General features: G+C 40.8%; 1 protein-coding gene across 18 annotated transcripts in view; it reads left to right on the forward strand.

Moving 5' to 3' along the window:
• LOC110499997 (liprin-alpha-2) overlaps positions 1 to 20,455 on the forward strand; it is a 233,083-nt gene extending 212,628 nt beyond the window's left edge. For 5 of the 18 annotated variants that reach the window (XM_036957271.2, XM_090213815.1, XM_090213816.1 and 2 more), the window contains exons 22-31: positions 284 to 484; positions 5,539 to 5,604; positions 8,736 to 8,771; positions 8,968 to 9,143; positions 9,250 to 9,347; positions 10,065 to 10,240; positions 10,672 to 10,740; positions 11,113 to 11,266; positions 18,225 to 18,308; positions 19,090 to 20,455. In XM_036957271.2, coding sequence (XP_036813166.1) covers positions 284 to 484; positions 5,539 to 5,604; positions 8,736 to 8,771; positions 8,968 to 9,143; positions 9,250 to 9,347; positions 10,065 to 10,240; positions 10,672 to 10,740; positions 11,113 to 11,266; positions 18,225 to 18,283 — 1,035 coding nt within the window. In that variant the 3' untranslated portion in view covers positions 18,284 to 18,308; positions 19,090 to 20,455. Of the gene's footprint in view, positions 1 to 283; positions 485 to 5,538; positions 5,605 to 8,735; positions 8,772 to 8,967; positions 9,144 to 9,249; positions 9,348 to 10,064; positions 10,241 to 10,671; positions 10,741 to 11,112; positions 11,267 to 13,226; positions 13,610 to 18,224; positions 18,309 to 19,089 lie in introns of those variants that run through there. The other 13 variants (XM_090213805.1, XM_090213807.1, XM_090213809.1 and 10 more) reach the window with 5 other exon arrangements.
• Positions 20,456 to 20,906: the final 451 nt, after the last annotated feature.

Here is a 20,906-nt window from a genome sequence, read left to right on the forward strand (position 1 = left end):
TTTATTTTCTGTCTTCATTGAAATATCCTATGTCTGTATTCAGTTTTTTCTCATTTAATCGTGATAGAACATGCTTGAACATACAAGGTGAACATTTCAACCATGACTGCCCCCTACTGTTTCTCAGTAGATCTTTAATAAAACAAGGAAATGCTACTCAACTTGTCTACCATAGGTAAGGATGGTAGACAAGTCCTCCCACCACATCACCTATAATTTGTAAAAACAAGCTCACTCGCTACTTTACATGAAATCACAAATGGTCTTCCTCCTCCTGTTTCAGCTGTGGCTGGGGATGCCCGCCTGGTACGTGGCGGCGTGTCGTGCCAACGTTAAGAGCGGTGCCATCATGTCTGCCCTGTCGGACACAGAGATCCAGAGGGAGATTGGCATCAGTAACCCCCTGCACCGCCTCAAACTACGACTGGCCATCCAGGAGATGGTGTCCCTCACCAGTCCATCTGCCCCGCCAACCTCCAGAACCGTGAGTGTCCATTGACACGCGCACACACACACCCATGCATGTAACTGCCGTCAGTGTTAGCTTAGCATATAGCGCTGCCTCCCTGAACCTGCCTCTGACTGGGCTTTAACCAGGCTCCTCTACCACACCAACACACGTGACCGCCTGCTTGACAACAAAGACATCGAGCCATAGAAAAAGCATCCTATTCGATAGCTCCACCGGTGACATTTTGAGTGAGCTTACTTGTTCTTAACTCCGATATGCATGCATACACACACAGACGGTATAGTCTTCAAGGGTAAAGACACTCAAGAAGCTATTTCTGCTAGTTTGCATTGTACCGCCTTCACAGTCAGAGAACCTGACTTGTGTAGCATCTCTATCCTTGGTGTTGGTAACTGAATGTTGGAGAGAATGGGAGGAACCCGTTTAAGGCCGGCTTGTTTATCTCTCAGTAGTGTCAGTCAGCTCATGCACTTAATTCAGCTCTGCAGCATTTACTCTAATTTACCACACCAACAGCTATTTTATACCTCAGTCTGTTTCACAGCTCCGAGTTGTCATGGTGATTTTATGTAACCTCTGAGGAACCTGCTGAGCTTAATGCTATAAACTGTTTTATTCTATGTAGCTTTATCACACACACACACACACACACACACACTTAAACTGAATCTTTCATCAAGGAGCAGTGAACTCTGGGAATATGACTCTATAGACCCCCTCTGCCCTGGTTCCCCCTGCTGTGACTGGTGGTCAGTTCCCTGCCCCTCTTAACCAAATGACCCCTTTAAGTTTACACTCCGGGTTAATCAACCCTGTAAATGCAGGGGTAGTGTCTGACAAGCAGAACACTGACGGGGGAAAGGTGGGGTAGGGAGCTAACTTCTTTATTTGACCAGTCACAGGACTGGTTATTCTGCTGCCTTTAAGCTCACAGACAGTGACGTCTGATTCACCCTATGGGGCCGACCCGAACCGTACTGTGCTGCCCAGTACAGCTGGGCTTGGCTCGGCTCTATAGTGTGAAACAGGCATGCGTGAGCAGCCCTTTAGTACGGTGTCTTTAATAGAGATTGTCATCCCCTCAAGTGTTCTTATCTAGGTCATGACAGCTTGATCCAGTGGGGCTGCAAAGCACAGTGATCATGGCTGCTAAAATTAGAATCAACAACAGATTAGAATGGGTTGGAATGGGGTTTAACGGTGTGGTACACTGAGGTATATCAAACTAGACTGAATCTGTTAGAAAGGGGTTTAATAGTGTGGTACACTGAGGTATATCAAACTAGACCGAATCTGTTAGAAAGGGGTTTAACGGTGTGGTACACTGAGGTATATCAAACTAGACTAAATCTGTTAGAAAGGGGTTTAACAGTGTGGTACACTGAGGTATATCAAACTAGACAGAATCTGTTAGAAAGGGGTTTAACAGTGTGGTACACTGAGGTATATCAAACTAGACAGAATATGTTAGAAAGGGGTTTAACAGTGTGGTACACTGAGGTATATCAAACTAGACAGTCTGTTAGAAAGGGGTTTAACAGTGTGGTACACTGAGGTATATCAAACTAGACAGAATCTGTTAGAAAGGGGTTTAACAGTGTGGTACACTGAGGTATATCAAACTAGACAGAATCTGTTAGAAAGGGGTTTAACAGTGTGGTACACTGAGGTATCTCAAACTATACAGAATCTGTTAGAAAGGGGTTTAACGGTGTGGTACACTGAGGTATCTCAAACTAGACAGTCTGTTAGAAAGGGGTTTAACAGTGTGGTACACTGAGGTATATCAAACTAGACTATTAGAAAGGGGTTTAATGGTGTGGTACACTGAGGTATATCAAACTAGACAGAATCTGTTAGAAAGGGGTTTAACAGTGTGGTACACTGAGGTATATCAAACTAGACAGAATCTGTTAGAAAGGGGTTTAACAGTGTGGTACACTGAGGTATCTCAAACTAGACTGAATCTGTTAGAAAGGGGTTTAACAGTGTGGTACACTGAGGTATATCAAACTAGACTGAGTCTGTTAGAAAGGGGTTTAACAGTGGGGTACACTGAGGTATCTCAAACTAGACTGAGTCTGTTAGAAAGGGGTTTAATAGTGTGGTACACTGAGGTATATCAAACTAGACTAAATCTGTTAGAAAGGGGTTTAATAGTGTGGTACACTGAGGTATATCAAACTAGACAGAATCTGTTAGAAAGGGGTTTAACAGTGTGGTACACTGAGGTATATCAAACTAGACTGAGTCTGTTAGAAAGGGGTTTAATAGTGTGGTACACTGAGGTATATCAAACTAGACTGAGTCTGTTAGAAAGGGGTTTAATGGTGTGGTACACTGAGGTATCTCAAACGAGACTAAATCTGTTAGAAAGGGGTTTAATGGTGGGGTACACTGAGGTATATCAAACTAGACAGAATCTGTTAGAAAGGGGTTTAACAGTGTGGTACACTGAGGTATATCAAACTAGACAGAATCTGTTAGAAAGGGGTTTAACAGTGTGGTACACTGAGGTATATCAAACTATACAGAATCTGTTAGAAAGGGGTTTAACAGTGTGGTACACTGAGGTATATCAAACTAGACAGAATCTGTTAGAAAGGGGTTTAACAGTGTGGTACACTGAGGTATATCAAACTAGACAGAATCTGTTAGAAAGGGGTTTAACAGTGTGGTACACTGAGGTATATCAAACTAGACTATTAGAAAGGGGTTTAATGGTGGGGTACACCGAGGTATATCAAACTAGACAGAATATGTTAGAAAGGGGTTTAACAGTGTGGTACACTGAGGTATATCAAACTAGACTAAATCTGTTAGAAAGGGGTTTAATAGTGTGGTACACTGAGGTATATCAAACTAGACAGTCTGTTAGAAAGGGGTTTAATAGTGTGGTACACTGAGGTATATCAAACTAGACAGAATCTGTTAGAAAGGGGTTTAACGGTGTGGTACACTGAGGTATCTCAAACTAGACTAAATCTGTTAGAAAGGGGTTTAACAGTGTGGTACACTGAGGTATATCAAACTAGACTAAATCTGTTAGAAAGGGGTTTAACAGTGTGGTACACTGAGGTATATCAAACTAGACAGTCTGTTAGAAAGGGGTTTAACAGTGTGGTACACTGAGGTATATCAAACTAGACTGAGTCTGTTAGAAAGGGGTTTAACAGTGTGGTACACTGAGGTATCTCAAACTAGACTAAATCTGTTAGAAAGGGGTTTAACAGTGTGGTACACTGAGGTATATCAAACTAGACAGTCTGTTAGAAAGGGGTTTAACAGTGTGGTACACTGAGGTATCTCAAACTAGACTAAATCTGTTAGAAAGGGGTTTAACAGTGTGGTACACTGAGATATATCAAACTAGACAGTCTGTTAGAAAGGGGTTTAATGGTGGGGTACACTGAGGTATATCAAACTAGACAGAATCTGTTAGAAAGGGGTTTAATGGTGTGGTACACTGAGATATATCAAACTAGACAGTCTGTTAGAAAGGGGTTTAATGGTGGGGTACACTGAGGTATATCAAACTAGACAGAATCTGTTAGAAAGGGGTTTAATGGTGTGGTACACTGAGATATATCAAACTAGACAGTCTGTTAGAAAGGGGTTTAATGGTGTGGTACACTGAGGTATATCAAACTAGACTATTAGAAAGGGGTTTAATAGTGTGGTACACTGAGGTATATCAAACTAGACAGAATCTGTTAGAAAGGGGTTTAACAGTGTGGTACACTGAGGTATCTCAAACTAGACAGAATCTGTTAGAAAGGGGTTTAACAGTGTGGTACACTGAGGTATATCAAACTAGACTAAATCTGTTAGAAAGGGGTTTAACAGTGTGGTACACTGAGGTATATCAAACTATACAGAATCTGTTAGAAAGGGGTTTAACAGTGGGGTACACTGAGGTATATCAAACTAGACAGAATCTGTTAGAAAGGGGTTTAACGGTGTGGTACACTGAGGTATCTCAAACTAGACTAAATCTGTTAGAAAGGGGTTTAACAGTGTGGTACACTGAGGTATATCAAACTAGACATAATCTGTTAGAAAGGGGTTTAACAGTGTGGTACACTGAGGTATATCAAACTAGACTGAGTCTGTTAGAAAGGGGTTTAACAGTGTGGTACACTGAGGTATATCAAACTAGACTGAATCTGTTAGAAAGGGGTTTAACAGTGTGGTACACTGAGGTATATCAAACTAGACTGAGTCTGTTAGAAAGGGGTTTAACAGTGTGGTACACTGAGGTATATCAAACTAGACAGTCTGTTAGAAAGGGGTTTAACAGTGTGGTACACTGAGGTATATCAAACTAGACTGAATCTGTTAGAAAGGGGTTTAACAGTGTGGTACACTGAGGTATATCAAACTAGACTGAGTCTGTTAGAAAGGGGTTTAACAGTGTGGTACACTGAGGTATATCAAACTAGACTGAGTCTGTTAGAAAGGGGTTTAACAGTGTGGTACACTGAGGTATATCAAACTAGACTGAGTCTGTTAGAAAGGGGTTTAACAGTGTGGTACACTGAGGTATATCAAACTAGACTGAGGTGGATATGCATGTTTGTATTTGTGTCTGTTTGCTCCAAACCCTTGTACTAATCCACTACTACACTAGCTTATGGTGAACCAGTCTTGTCATGCATGGTAAATGTGTTCCTTTGGCTCGTATGTGTTGCACCTGTGTAGGTGGGCTGCTCCTGTCTTATGTGCTGTTTTTGTCTATCCAAAGTCAGAAGTTGCCCTAACCACTGATACAGGATCAGATAGTATTTCACCCCTTTAATGGATAAGGTTATGATGGGGACAGAGTATCTGATCCTAGATCTGTGGTTAAGGACATCTTCTACCTCAATCAGTTTTGTGTCTGTGTTTGTTTGTGTACTGTGCATGCCCTTTGACCCCAGAGGGGCGGGCCTGCTCATCATCTGACCATGATGCTATAACACTATTGGCTTACAGTGGTGCTGCTCTTCTTCTTTAATACTGCTTGCCCCTCCTGGCGGACTACTGCTGCTGCTGCTGTCTTCTTCTCTTGGGCACCGCACTCCTAGCCGTCAGGCAATGTATGGGTGACCCACGAGGAAATGGAGACCCTCGCAGCACCCTCCTCCAAAACGGTTAGTCCTTCCTCTCCTTTTACCTCTTCTCTGCTCTCACTCACTTGCTTTCACTGCAGTGTTGAGACTTGTCAATGGCTGCTTTACTGAGGCCTGTACTGAGGACTGGGCGGCAGGTAGCCTAGCAGTTAGAGCATTAGAGCACAGTAACCAAAAGGTCACTGATTCGAATACCCGAGCCGACAAGGTGAAAAATCTGTCATTGTGCCCTTGTGTAAGGCACTTCACCCTGATTTGCTCCAGGGGTACTAACCCTATAAAACAACACATTTCACTGCACCTATCTGGTGTATGTGACAGTAAAACATGTTTTTCCCCCTATAGGATTTGGAGGGGAGGGAGATTGAATAACAGTAGGTTTGTTGATAATGTGGTTAGACTGCATCACATCACATCCATTCTCAGCTCTCCCTTTCATTATAATGGGTAAAGAAGGCTTTTTAATTGTAATGACTGGTGAACTGCTCTATATTTACCAGTACAGTGCCTTGCGAAAGTATTCGGCCCCCTTGAATTTTGCAACCTTTTGCCACATTTCAGGCTTCAAACATAAAGATATAAAACTGTATTTTTTTGTGAAGAATCAACAACAAGTGGGACACAATCATGAAGTGGAACGACATTTCTTGGATATTTCAAACTTTTTTAACAAATCAAAAACTGAAAAATTGGGCGTGCAAAATTATTCAGCCCCCTTAAGTTAATACTTTGTAGCGCCACCTTTTGCTGCGATTACAGCTGTAAGTCGCTTGGGGTATGTCTCTATCAGTTTTGCACATCGAGAGACTGAAATGGTTTCCCATTCCTCCTTGCAAAACAGCTCGAGCTCAGTGAGGTTGGATGGAGAGCATTTGTGAACAGCAGTTTTCAGTTCTTTCCACAGATTCTCGATTGGATTCAGGTCTGGACTTTGACTTGGCCATTCTAACACCTGGATATGTTTATTTTTGAACCATTCCATTGTAGATTTTGCTTTATGTTTTGGATCATTGTCTTGTTGGAAGACAAATCTCCGTCCCAGTCTCAGGTCTTTTGCAGACTCCATCAGGTTTTCTTCCAGAATGGTCCTGTATTTGGCTCCATCCATCTTCCCATCAATTTTAACCATCTTCCCTGTCCCTGCTGAAGAAAAGCAGGCCCAAACCATGATGCTGCCACCACCATGTTTGACAGTGGGGATGGTGTGTTCAGGGTGATGAGCTGTGTTGCTTTTACGCCAAACATAACGTTTTGCATTGTTGCCAAACAGTTCAATTTTGGTTTCATCTGACCAGAGCACCTTCTTCCACATGTTTGGTCTCCCAGGTGGCTTGTGGCAAACTTTAAACAACACTTTTTATGGATATCTTTAAGAAATGGCTTTCTTCTTGCCACTCTTCCATAAAGGCCAGATTTGTGCAATATACGACTGATTGTTGTCCTATGGACAGAGTCTCCCACCTCAGCTGTAGATCTCTGCAGTTCATCCAGAGTGATCATGGGCCTCTTGGCTGCATCTCTGATCAGTCTTCTCCTTGTATGAGCTGAAAGTTTAGAGGGACGGCCAGGTCTCGGTAGATTTGCAGTGGTCTGATACTCCTTCCATTTCAATATTATCGCTTGCACAGTGCTCCTTGGGATGTTTAAAGCTTGGAAAATCTTTTTGTATCCAAATCCGGCTTTAAACTTCTTCACAACAGTATCTCGGACCTGCCTGGTGTGTTCCTTGTTCTTCATGATGCTCTCTGCGCTTTTAACGGACCTCTGAGACTATCACAGTGCAGGTGCATTTATACGGAGACTTGATTACACACAGGTGGATTGTATTTATCATCATTAGTCATTTAGGTCAACATTGGATCATTCAGAGATCCTCACTGAACTTCTGGAGAGAGTTTGCTGCACTGAAAGTAAAGGGGCTGAATAATTTTGCACACCCAATTTTTCAGTTTTGGATTTGTTAAAAAAGTTTGAAATATCCAATAAATGTCGTTCCACTTCATGATTGTGTCCCACTTGTTGTTGATTCTTCAAAAAAAATACAGTTTTATATCTTTATGTTTGAAGCCTGAAATGTGGCAAAAGGTCGCAAAGTTCAAGGGGGCCGAATACTTTCGCAAGGCACTGTATGTGTTGGTGTTACTGCTATGTTTCAGGGAGCTGCGTTGCCCTTGGCTACCATACTGTAGTTACCTTATATTACCTGTGTTTATGGTACGTTTCAGCCAGATGTTGATTAGATACAGCACATGTCAAGACATAATGCAATTTTTTTCCATTAGCAATGTCATCCTTTTAAACCTGACAGTGATCAGCTGATTGTACATAGGATTCACCCTACAAGACTGGTGTAAGAAGCTACATCAAATCCGATACAGGTCTGCTAACTGATACAGTATGTTCCAAACATGTGCATTTAAAACCTATTGGTTCTGTCTCAAGATTAAAGCTTGCAGGATTATTAGTCACTGCAGGTGTCATTCATGTCAATCCCTAGGACACAGACAGCTATGTACTATACTGTACATGTAATAATGGATCTCTTTGAGCTTGAACATAAAGGTTATTCTTTGTTCCACTGTTCTCCCTGCCTCTAATACAGCCTGCATGTCAGGCACAATGAGGCTAATAGCCAACTCCGTGCCATTGTACGGAGGGCGAACCACGGGGGAAAAGGCTCTCATTTGTGCCAGGCGTTTTGTGCGAATGGGGTTGGATTGGCCTAATGTGGCAGCAGCGCCCGTCTCCAAATCAAATGTAATCTGGCAGCAGCTCAGCCCAGGCCAGGACTAAAGGGATAACTGTGTTACTCTCCCATGGGGCCAGTTCAGTTCACACGCTAAAGGGGGGAAATCATTCTCCCTTCTCAGATTGCAGATAAATCCCACAGGCCACTTTCCCTCCCTCGAATAGTGATTTTTCATGCATATTTAGATGGAGTTCTACTTTTAGATGTGCATAGTTTGTTCAGGGAATATATGCGAGGGAGACCTCTACTGTACGTTCTGAGGCCTTGGTTCTGACTTGAGCAAGTCAACAGCCTCTGATGCTAGAGTAGAGACTTTCGGACTGTAGATATAGTCCAGTGACCTGTTGCTATATGTTCTCATGCATAATGCTACTGTTTCTTTTCCATGCCTGACCAATGACAGAGGTCCGGGGAGTCCGAGGAGGGGAGCTGGGCGCAGGTAAAGGATTTGCGGTCTCTCTCATGGATTAGAACAGTAGAATTGTAGATTATTTAGAGTTACTCTATTTTTATTTAACCTTTGTTTAACTAGGCACACACCAGAGTTGTCTATGTGGCTACTTTTAAACCTCAAAATCGTGTACAGATGAACAATGGGCTACAGTATGTAATTGTTTCCTTGTCATTATTGTCAGACTCTAGCGTATGGTGACATGAACCATGAGTGGATAGGGAACGAGTGGTTGCCCAGTCTAGGACTACCTCAGTACCGCAGCTACTTCATGGAGTGCCTGGTGGACGCCCGCATGCTGGACCACCTCACCAAGAAGGACCTCCGGGTGCATCTCAAAATGGTGGACAGCTTTCACAGGTACATCTGCCCTCCTCCTGTATGATGTAGGATTTGATCAGAAAGTTTAGTGTTTAGTCTAATTTTGTGGTAATAAGTGGCTTTTCTAACGTTCCCGTGTCTGTAGGACGAGTTTGCAGTATGGTATCATGGGTCTGAAGAAGCTCAACTATGACAGGAAAGAGCTGGAGAGACGCAGAGAGCACAGCCAGCATGAAATGAGAGGTACCTAAAGGGAAATTCCACCCAAAAACAATATTTTGGTATTTGTTTCATTAGTCCATTGTTGACATAGTCCCAAAATGTTTTGCTTGTCAGCAATCAAATTTTCAAGATATGTAACTTTCAAAACACTGAAATCATCCCTGTATGATGCATTTAGTATCATATGACGCAAAACACAGAAATCATCCTTGTATGATGCATTTATTATCATATGACGCAAAACGCAGGATCATATGATGCAAAATCCCTCATATGGGGATGATTTCTGTATTTTGAAAGTTATATACAGTATCTTCAAAAGTTGATTGGTGACAAGCAAAACATTTTGGGACAGTCAACAATGGACTAATGAAACAAATACCAAAAGACAGTTTTTGGGTGGACTTTTTTCTTTTAAAGACTGCTCTTGGAACAATTAGGAAGACCGTTAAGCTAAAATATATTCTAGTAGTGTCTAATTACAATCTCGTTAGTAATCTGCTAAGGTAAATAATACTTGTGGAAGCGCACTTACTTTACAGAATGTATTGCATTCTAATGTGAAATATAGCCAAGCAGTGTCTACCTGTCATAGAGCTAGGAGGTGATGGTCAGTAAGGACCAATCTAGCAGAGCCCAGAGGCTTTCTTCATCATGTAACCAGACATGGAAATATTCTGTGTCTGTGGCCCAACACCCATGTTGTGTTTACTGTAATACCATGTCTGTGTGCCCCAGACGTGCTGGTGTGGAGCAACGAGCGGGTGATTCGCTGGGTCCAGAGCATCGGCCTAAAGGACTATGCCAACATCCTGCTGGAGAGCGGCGTGCACGGGGCCCTGGTCGCCCTCGACGACAACTTTGACCACACCAGCCTGGCGCTGCTCATCCAGATCCCCAACCAAAGCACTCAGGTCAGATCCCTCTGCCCCGCATCACGCTATAGCATAGTTACGCCACGAGCGCTATGCATAATATACTAGCGTAAGAGGAAGACATTAACATCTTCATTCCAAGAGTCCGTGTCCGTAGTCTTGTCTCTCTAAAAGCAAGTGAATTATGATGTTAAATTGAACAGTGTTTTCAATTGTTTATTTTTTAGATTTTCAGGACAGAATAAATTATTTAGAAGATACACTTCAAACAGCAGTACACTTCAAACACATCTTTTAATTTCTCAGTCTTTCCATCTCAAACAGGTCTAATAATACCCTGAGTGCCAGACCAGTAGGTCAACAGAGAGCTGTTTGGTAATCCAGAAAGCGTCTGGAGCCCCAAATAAAGAGACCTAGAACTTCCATTTCAAATGTACCTAATAAGACCTATTTACCCTTCCTCTCCCCAGGCACGTCAGATTCTGGAGAGGGAATATAATAACCTGCTAGCCCTGGGCACTGAGAGACGACTGGACGAGGTGAGTGACTCCTGTCACCCGGACAGCTAGCCCCGCTGTTACCATGGGTGATGGGCCGTGGCAGACAGACACACACACCTGGGTTTGTTGTCAATCATTACTCCGTTTTCCACCATCTCACTGCACCTCAGACCTGTCCTCGGTTTCCACTTCCCACCCATCACTCATTTGTCTCTCATATTGTCTTAGAGGTGGTTTGAGATATAAATATAAGGCCTTGGGAAATTAGTAATATTTGTTAGCTATACACTAACACTATATGCAGACACAAGCTGTTCTCAGACCAGTTTATTTGGTGATAAGATAATGGCTGCCATCTCTAAACTCAATCCCTAACCTGTTCGTGTCTCTGTCTGTGTGTCTGTCCGTCAGTATGAAGATAATGACCTCCGGGGGCCATCGTGGAGGAGGCAGTTCCCCCCGCGGGACGTCCATGGGATCAGTATGATGCCCGGCTCGGCAGAGACCCTCCCCGCTGGCTTCCGTGTCACCACCGGCTCACACTCCCGTAGGCTACCCCCCGAAGGTGAGCTCTCCCACAGACCCCCTGCATGGCCAAGACCCCCATGTAGACCTAACAATTAAACTAGAGCCTTCGGTTTAGGGCACTTAGCATGGATTAATGTGAATTGCTAAAATGCCAAGTTTCAGGGTAAATTGCACTCATCAAACATAGCTAACTGCCACAAAATGTATTTGATTAAGATTGTACCTGGATACAGTGCCTTGCGAAAGTATTCGGCCCCCTTGAACTTTGAGACCTTTTGCCACATTTCAGGCTTCAAACATAAAGATATAAAACTGTATTTTTTGTGAAGAATCAACAACAAGTGGGACACAATCATGAAGTGGAACGATATTTCAAACTTTTTTAACAAATCAAAAACTGAAAAATTGGGCGTGCAAAATTATTCAGCCCCCTTAAGTTAATACTTTGTAGCGCCACCTTTTGCTGCGATTACAGCTGTAAGTCGCTTGGGGTATGTCTCTATCAGTTTTGCACATCGAGAGACTGACATTTTTTTCCCATTCCTCCTTGCAAAACAGCTCGAGCTCAGTGAGGTTGGATGGAGAGCATTTGTGAACAGCAGTTTTCAGTTCTTTCCACAGATTCTCGATTGGATTCAGGTCTGAACTTTGACTTGGCCATTCTAACACCTGGATATGTTTATTTTTGAACCATTCCATTGTAGATTTTGCTTTATGTTTTGGATCATTGTCTTGTTGGAAGACAAATCTCCGTCCCAGTCTCAGGTCTTTTGCAGACTCCATCAGGTTTTCTTCCAGAATGGTCCTGTATTTGGCTCCATCCATCTTCCCATCAATTTTAACCATCTTCCCTGTCCCTGCTGAAGAAAAGCAGGCCCAAACCATGATGCTGCCACCACCATGTTTGACAGTGGGGATGGTGTGTTCAGCTGTGTTGCTTTTACGCCAAACATAACGTTTTGCATTGTTGCCAAAAACTTCAATTTTGGTTTCATCTGACCAGAGCACCTTCTTCCACATGTTTGGTGTGTCTCCCAGGTGGCTTGTGGCAAACTTTAAACTACACTTTTTATGGATATCTTTAAGAAATGGCTTTCTTCTTGCCACTCTTCCATAAAGGCCAGATTTGTGCAATATACAACTGATTGTTGTCCTATGGACAGAGTCTCCCACCTCAGCTGTAGATCTCTGCAGTTCATCCAGAGTGATCATGGGCCTCTTGGCTGCATCTCTGATCAGTCTTCTCTTTGTATGAGCTGAAAGTTTAGAGGGACGGCCAGGTCTCGGTAGATTTGCAGTGGTCTGATACTCCTTCCATTTCAATATTATCGCTTGCACAGTGCTCCTTGGGATGTTTAAAGCTTGGGAAATCTTTTTGTATCCAAATCCGGCTTTAAACTTCTTCACAACAGTATCTCGGACCTGCCTGGTGTGTTCCTTGTTCTTCATGATGCTCTCTGCGCTTTTAACGGACCTCTGAGACTATCACAGTGCAGGTGCATTTATACGGAGACTTGATTACACACAGGTGGATTGTATTTATCATCATTAGTCATTTAGGTCAACATTGGATCATTCAGAGATCCTCACTGAACTTCTGGAGAGAGTTTACTGCACTGAAAGTAAAGGGGCTGAGTAATTTTGCACGCCCAATTTTTCAGTTTTGGATTTGTTAAAAAAGTTTGAAATATCCAATAAATGTCGTTCCACTTCATGATTGTGTCCCACTTGTTGTTGATTCTTCACAAAAAAATACAGTTTTATATCTTTATGTTTGAAGCCTGAAATGTGGCAAAAGGAGAAGAGAGAATACTTTCGCAAGGCACTGTACATTTAATTTATGTGTTAGAGTTTGGGGGGGGGGGGTCCTCTCGCCCCTCTCTTTACTTGGAGCTCTCTCCCCATCACTCTCTCTCTCGTCTATCGCTGTATGGATGGAGCATGTTGCTGACTGTACCTGTATTTCCTCTGCTCTGGAACTGCTGCTCTGTGTGCAGTGCTCTATGAGGCGCTGGATGACAGTCCTGACGACATGTATTTGGACTGGTTTCAAGGTCAGCTATACTGGAGCGATACCATGTGGCCTGCTGTTGGCCTGTGTGCCTTACGCCCCCCAAAACTCCCCGGTTCCTGCTGTCCACCCTACCGTACCTCCTCTCTTCTCCAACTGTCTTTTCTCTCTACTTCTACTGCTCTGTTCCTCTGTTTCGTTCTGCTCCTGATGCCAACTACAAGGGTGGCCATTTGTTTGTCCAGGTTGTCCGTTTGTTATAGTAGACATATTGTGTGTCCAGTACTTGTTACTCAGGCTACTGTTATTAGCAGAAGTTAAAGCAATGAATCCCCTTTGCATATGTTAGTTGAGCTATGTTAGTTCTATGTTATTTGAGCTATGTTAGTTGAGCTATGTTAGTTCTGTTAGTTGAGCTATGTTAGTTCTATGTTATTTGAGCTATGTTAGTTGAGCTATGTTAGTTGAGCTACGTTAGTTGAGTTATGTTAGTTGAGTTATGTTAGTTGAGCTATGTTAGTTGAGTTATGTTAGTTGAGCTATGTTAGTTCTATGTTAGTTGAGCTATGTTAGTTCTATGTTAGTTGAGTTATGTTAGTTGAGCTATGTTAGTTGAGTTATGTTAGTTGAGTTATGTTAGTTGAGCTATGTTAGTTCTATGTTATTTGAGCTATGTTAGTTGAGCTATGTTAGTTCTATGTTATTTGAGCTATGTTAGTTCTATGTTATTTGAGCTATGTTAGTTGAGCTGTTAGTTGAGCTATGTTAGTTCTATGTTATTTGAGCTATGTTATTTGAGCTATGTTAGTTCTATGTTATTTGAGCTATGTTAGTTCTATGTTAGTTGAGCTATGTTAGTTGAGCTATGTTAGTTCTATGTTATTTGAGCTATGTTAGTTCTATGTTATTTGAGCTATGTTAGTTCTATGTTATTTGAGCTATGTTAGTTCTATGTTATTTGAGCTATGTTAGTTGAGCTATGTTAGTTCTATGTTATTTGAGCTATGTTAGTTGAGCTATGTTAGTTCTATGTTAGTTGAGCTATGTTAGTTCTATGTTATTTGAGCTATGTTATTTGAGCTATGTTAGTTCTATGTTATTTGAGCTATGTTAGTTGAGCTATGTTAGTTCTATGTTATTTGAGCTATGTTAGTTGAGCTATGTTCGTTCTATGTTAGTTGAGCTATGTTAGTTCTATGTTATTTGAGCTATGTTATTTGAGCTATGTTAGTTCTATGTTAGTTGAGCTATGTTAGTTCTATGTTATTTGAGCTATGTTAGTTCTATGTTAGTTGAGCTATGTTAGTTCTATGTTATTTGAGCTATGTTAGTTGAGCTATGTTAGTTCTATGTTAGTTGAGCTATGTTAGTTCTATGTTATTTGAGCTATGTTATTTGAGCTATGTTAGTTCTATGTTATTTGAGCTATGTTAGTTGAGTTATGTTAGTTGAGCTATGTTATTTGAGCTATGTTATTTGAGCTATGTTAGTTCTATGTTATTTGAGCTATGTTAGTTCTATGTTATTTGAGCTATGTTAGTTGAGTTATGTTAGTTGAGCTATGTTAGTTGAGTTATGTTAGTTGAGCTATGTTAGTTGAGTTATGTTAGTTGAGTTATGTTAGTTGAGCTATGTTAGTTGAGTTATGTTAGTTGAGTTATGTTAGTTGAGCTATGTTAGTTGAGTTATGTTAGTTGAGCTATGTTAGTTGAGTTATGTTAGTTGAGCTATGTTAGTTGAGTTATGTTAGTTGAGCTATGTTAGTTGAGTTATGTTAGTTGAGTTATGTTAGTTGAGTTATGTTAGTTGAGCTATGTTAGTTGAGTTATGTTAGTTGAGCTATGTTAGTTGAGCTATGTTAGTTGAGTTATGTTAGTTGAGCTATGTTAGTTGAGTTATGTTAGTTGAGCTATGTTAGTTGAGTTATGTTAGTTGAGCTATGTTAGTTGAGCTATGTTAGTTGAGCTATGTTAGTTGAGCTATGTTATTTGAGCTATGTTATTTGAGCTATGTTAGTTCTATGTTATTTGAGCTATGTTAGTTCTATGTTATTTGAGCTATGTTAGTTGAGTTATGTTAGTTGAGCTATGTTAGTTGAGTTATGTTAGTTGAGCTATGTTAGTTGAGTTATGTTAGTTGAGTTATGTTAGTTGAGTTATGTTACTTGAGCTATGTTAGTTCTATGTTATTTGAGTTATGTTAGTTGAGTTATGTTAGTTGAGTTATGTTAGTTGAGTTATGTTAGTTGAGCTATGTTAGTTGAGTTATGTTAGTTGAGCTATGTTAGTTGAGTTATGTTAGTTGAGTTATGTTAGTTGAGCTATGTTAGTTGAGCTATGTTAGTTGAGTTATGTTAGTTGAGCTATGTTAGTTGAGTTATGTTAGTTGAGTTATGTTAGTTGAGCTATGTTAGTTGAGTTATGTTAGTTGAGCTATGTTAGTTGAGTTATGTTAGTTGAGCTATGTTAGTTGAGTTATGTTAGTTGAGCTATGTTAGTTGAGTTATGTTAGTTGAGCTATGTTAGTTGAGTTATGTTAGTTGAGTTATGTTAGTTGAGCTATGTTAGTTGAGTTATGTTAGTTGAGCTATGTTAGTTGAGTTATGTTAGTTGAGCTATGTTAGTTGAGTTATGTTAGTTGAGCTATGTTAGTTGAGCTATGTTAGTTGAGTTATGTTAGTTCTATGTTATTTGAGCTATGTTAGTTGAGCTATGTTAGTTGAGCTATGTTAGTTGAGTAATGTTAGTTGAGCTATGTTAGTTGAGTAATGTTAGTTGAGCTATGTTAGTTGAGTTATGTTAGTTGAGTTATGTTAGTTGAGTTATGTTAGTTGAGCTATGTTAGTTGAGCTATGTTAGTTGAGCTATGTTAGTTCTATGTTATATGAGCTATGTTAGTTCTATGTTATTTGAGCTATGTTAGTTGAGCTATGTTAGTTGAGCTATGTTAGTTGAGCTATGTTAGTTGAGCTATGTTAGTTGAGCTATGTTAGTTGAGCTATGTTAGTTGAGCTATGTTATTTGAGCTATGTTAGTTCTATGTTATTTGAGCTATGTTAGTTGAGTTATGTTATTTGAGCTATGTTATTTGAGCTATGTTAGTTGAGTTATGTTATTTGAGCTATGTTATTTGAGCTATGTTAGTTCTATGTTATTTGAGCTATGTTAGTTGAGTTATGTTAGTTGAGCTATGTTAGTTGAGCTATGTTAGTTCTATGTTATTTGAGCTATGTTAGTTGAGTTATGTTATTTGAGCTATGTTATTTGAGCTATGTTAGTTGAGCTATGTTAGTTGAGCTATGTTAGTTGAGTTATGTTAGTTGAGCTATGTTAGTTGAGCTATGTTAGTTGAGCTATGTTAGTTGAGCTATGTTAGTTCTATGTTATTTGAGCTATGTTAGTTGAGTTATGTTAGTTGAGCTATGTTAGTTCTATGTTAGTTGAGCTATGTTAGTTCTATGTTATTTGAGCTATGTTAGTTGAGTTATGTTAGTTGAGCTATGTTAGTTGAGCTATGTTAGTTGAGCTATGTTAGTTGAGCTATGTTAGTTGAGCTATGTTAGTTCTATGTTATTTGAGCTATGTTAGTTCTATGTTATTTGAGCTATGTTAGTTGAGTTATGTTAGTTGAGCTATGTTAGTTCTATGTTAGTTGAGCTATGTTAGTTCTATGTTATTTGAGCTATGTTAGTTGAGTTATGTTAGTTGAGTTATGTTAGTTGAGCTATGTTAGTTGAGTTATGTTAGTTGAGTTATGTTAGTTGAGCTATGTTAGTTGAGCTATGTTAGTTGAGTTATGTTAGTTGAGTTATGTTAGTTGAGCTATGTTAGTTGAGCTATGTTAGTTGAGCTATGTTAGTTGAGTTATGTTAGTTGAGCTATGTTAGTTGAGTTATGTTAGTTGAGTTATGTTAGTTGAGCTATGTTAGTTGAGTTATGTTAGTTGAGTTATGTTAGTTGAGCTATGTTAGTTCTATGTTATTTGAGCTATGTTAGTTGAGTTGTTAGTTGAGCTATGTTAGTTCTATGTTAGTTGAGCTATGTTAGTTCCATGTTAGTTGAGTTATGTTAGTTGAGCTATGTTAGTTGAGTTATGTTAGTTGAGCTATGTTAGTTGAGTTATGTTAGTTGAGCTATGTTAGTTCTATGTTATTTGAGCTATGTTAGTTGAGTTGTTAGTTGAGCTATGTTAGTTCTATGTTAGTTGAGCTATGTTAGTTCTATGTTCGTTGCCCTGTAATAAATATTTATGATGGAAAAGATGGATGTTTTACAGTTGCCGGTTTGTGTCGCTCCTCGCCCTGTTGTTAAAAGAGGATGCTGGTCAAAATCTTTACGTTTTCAAGGGAATGAGAGATGTATTGAAACTTGCGTCTGTGATTGTGGCCCAGTGAGTTATAGCTGGACTGTAGTGCAGCAGGCTGCATTATGCCAGAACTCACTCCGGATTTATGGACGCAACTTCTGATACAAGTAAGTCTATCGTGACATCCGATTGCAGGTTTTGACCAGAGTTCCTCTCTAACACTCTGTCCCCAGTGTAATCGAGCTGCCTTCCTGTATCTGCCTCTATCTGTGGTCCCTGGTCTGTGGTGGTGATGACATTAACAGACTTGTTCCTGTGCGAGGTGTGATTCACTCAAAATGGCCACGTGCACTCCTCCTCTGAGTGTGCGATGCAATGTGCCTTGGCTTTGCTAGCTGACATTTTGACTAACCTCGTTCCCGTGTGTGGTGCGTGTGTGTGCAGTGTGTTGTATCCACAGTATGGTCTACTGTTCTCCTAGCCCTTATCAACTGGTTTAGAGTCCGTTTTGTTTGTCTCTCTCATTTGTTTGTCCCTCTCACAGTGGGCAATGGGAGCTGATCCTGTGTCAGTTGTTATGGGCATAAAGTAAGTTGGATAGCATTATCTACTGACCCTGGGCCCACTCTGGGTGTTGAAGCTAAGTGACTAACTGACGGGTCTCTGTCTCCCCCTACAGTTGGCCCCTTAGCAGTGCAGCGTCTGGACAGCTCTACAGTGAGGACCTACTCCTGCTGAGGGAGGAGAAGAGAGACTGTAAGCTGTAAGTCACATACATTATCCCTGTACAAGCTATCAGTTGCGCATACACACATGCTCACGAACAAACTCTCCCTCTCTCTTACATCTGTCGTTCTGCTCAGGGACAGCAAATGACTGTGAGAAATTGGAACGGGGTAAGAGGGTAACTTGTCTTTACAGATAACCATGTTTTCTTGGAGAGGAGAGTCCCTGCTCTAGTGCAGGCACTCATGATCAGATGATAGGAGTCAAAGGCAGCAGCATGAGGCGGCCTCACTCTGTTGTCCCTCCTTTAATCTCTGTCCAGCACAGACAACTACAGCCACAGAACACATGGAACTGTATTCCACATCAGGTAACTGATGCAAGCAGTAGAATCAGATACAAATAGATACAAATACACCTTGTGGAACAGCGGGGACTGTGAAGAGACACACACAGGTAGTATGGCAGTAATATACATTTTGTATTGTAGATATGTAGTGGTGTAATACTGTTAAATGATGTACTGTTTTATATTTTATGTAAGTGCCTTAATGTGTTCGGACCCAAGGAAGAGCAGCTGCTGCCTTGGCAGGAATTAATGGGGATCCCTAATAAATACATGAATACCCCTGAATGCCAAGGTAGAGAGATATATGGCAGCTACGAGAATCTGTCTCAAATGAGATAATGTTACACAATTAGTAATGTCAACAATAATTCCCATATGATCAAATCCATGTTCATGACAACTGCGCTGTCACTGTGGATAAAGCTTCACAGTGGCACAGTGTAAGTAAACCATACCTCCTCTCTTTCAGGTCCAGATACTGTATGTAGAGAAGGTCTTACTGTACCTTGGAGCTGCTGGACGGGTCCTCCTGCCTGGAACAAACATTCTGACGAGACGTACTGCCAAGAAGCACCCCCCTATCTACCCTCCCACCCAACCTACCCCCGAAAAAGAGAGAGAGGGGGGGGGGGGGGTGCCTCCTGGGTGCCTCCTGCCAAGCCGCCCCCCTCTGCACTTAGGAGTCAAGGCCCCCTGAAACCTGGGCAGCAGCTGCCGGTGCTACTTTCCTTCCGTCTGTCCTGTTGTCACCGTTTCTACCTTTTACATGTACAATAACTTGTTGAAGCATAATGTACTGTGTATTTCTTCTACCAGGAGATGTGTAGGTTATCTGTAAATGAATATAAATATGACTTTTTTTAATATATATATATATAAATATATACACATCTATATTACAAAAAAAAAAAGATATTCAGAGTTTGTGCAAATAAACCCCGCCTTCCCATTTCAAGTCCATGACCTTGGTTAAACTATGCTGCTCTTTGAATATTTCTCCATCATTCCCTGAGAGACCATTTTGTACATAGTTATTTTCCATTGTGCTGATAAATTTGTGTTTTCACCTTGGAGAGACTGTCCATCTGGTCCGCACGTGACCTCCCCCCCCCAGCTGGTAAAGCCTGCCCTCTAGTGGCGTGTACAGCCCCATGTATCTGAGTCACCAGCCACAGCCCCTCACCTCACAATCATGACGGAGCCCATCTCATAGCAAAGCATTCTGGGAGGACACAGAAACGCACTGTGACGTCTACTGATGATGTGACAAGCACTTTGATACAACCACAGAAACTGTGGACTACAGCCACAGACTAAAAGATAGACTCCACTCTGAAGCTACTCTGCAGGAACATTCTTCATCAGATGATCTCACTCACCTACAGTACCTTGACCATAAAGCCATACATGAATAAACTCAAGCTGGACTTTTTTTATTTTGCCGTGGGGTCCGACTCAGCATCGCTGAGAAATAACTGAAAGACAGACTGCTTAACTCAGTGTGCGTAGAGTGTATATGAACATGTCGAAGTGAGGTGAATTTTAATGACAAACCTGTTGCTTGCTGTGACATTGGTGTAACTGTTAACTCTTTGTTTTTGTCTGAGTTGCCAGGGAAACCTATTGTACAGCCCTCCTACCTGTCTTTGAGTTATTTCTGCTGGAGTACTCGATCAAGTTTGACCTTTTTGTTGACTTTTACATCCTCGATTTGCACAAACAAAGAATCATTTTATTTTGTGTCCATTTTTTATTCATTACTAATTGTATTTTGGTCAAAACTAAGTGGTGATCAAACAAATTTTCATTGCCAATAAAAAAATACTGTCAGTGAAGTAGCTGTTGAAATGACTATTTTTCACTCATTGCTTCACTTCAGAGCTCTAGTATGAAGAGTTCATTCATCATATTAAACTATAAGATATAAACTAAACATGACGATTATTTTATTTAACTAGGCAAGTCCGTTAAGAACAAATTCTTATTTACAATGACGGCCTACCGGGGGTTGGGACCCCCCACAAAATAAAAAAATATAAATACTTTTTTTTATATATATACAGTGGGGAGAACAAGTATTTGATACACTGCCGATTTTTCAGGTTTTCCTACTTACAAAGCATTTAGAGGTCTGTAATTTCCATCATAGGTACACTTCAACTGTGAGAGACAGAATCTAAAACGAAAATCCAGAAAATCACATTGTTTAAGTAATTAATTTGGGAACAAAACATTGGGAACACCTTCCTGATATTGAGTTGCCCTCAGAACAGCCTAAATTCATCG

This window comes from Oncorhynchus mykiss, chromosome 21, assembly GCF_057628025.1.
Source record: "Oncorhynchus mykiss isolate SJ-2025 chromosome 21, ASM5762802v1, whole genome shotgun sequence".
NCBI lineage: Eukaryota > Metazoa > Chordata > Actinopteri > Salmoniformes > Salmonidae > Oncorhynchus > Oncorhynchus mykiss.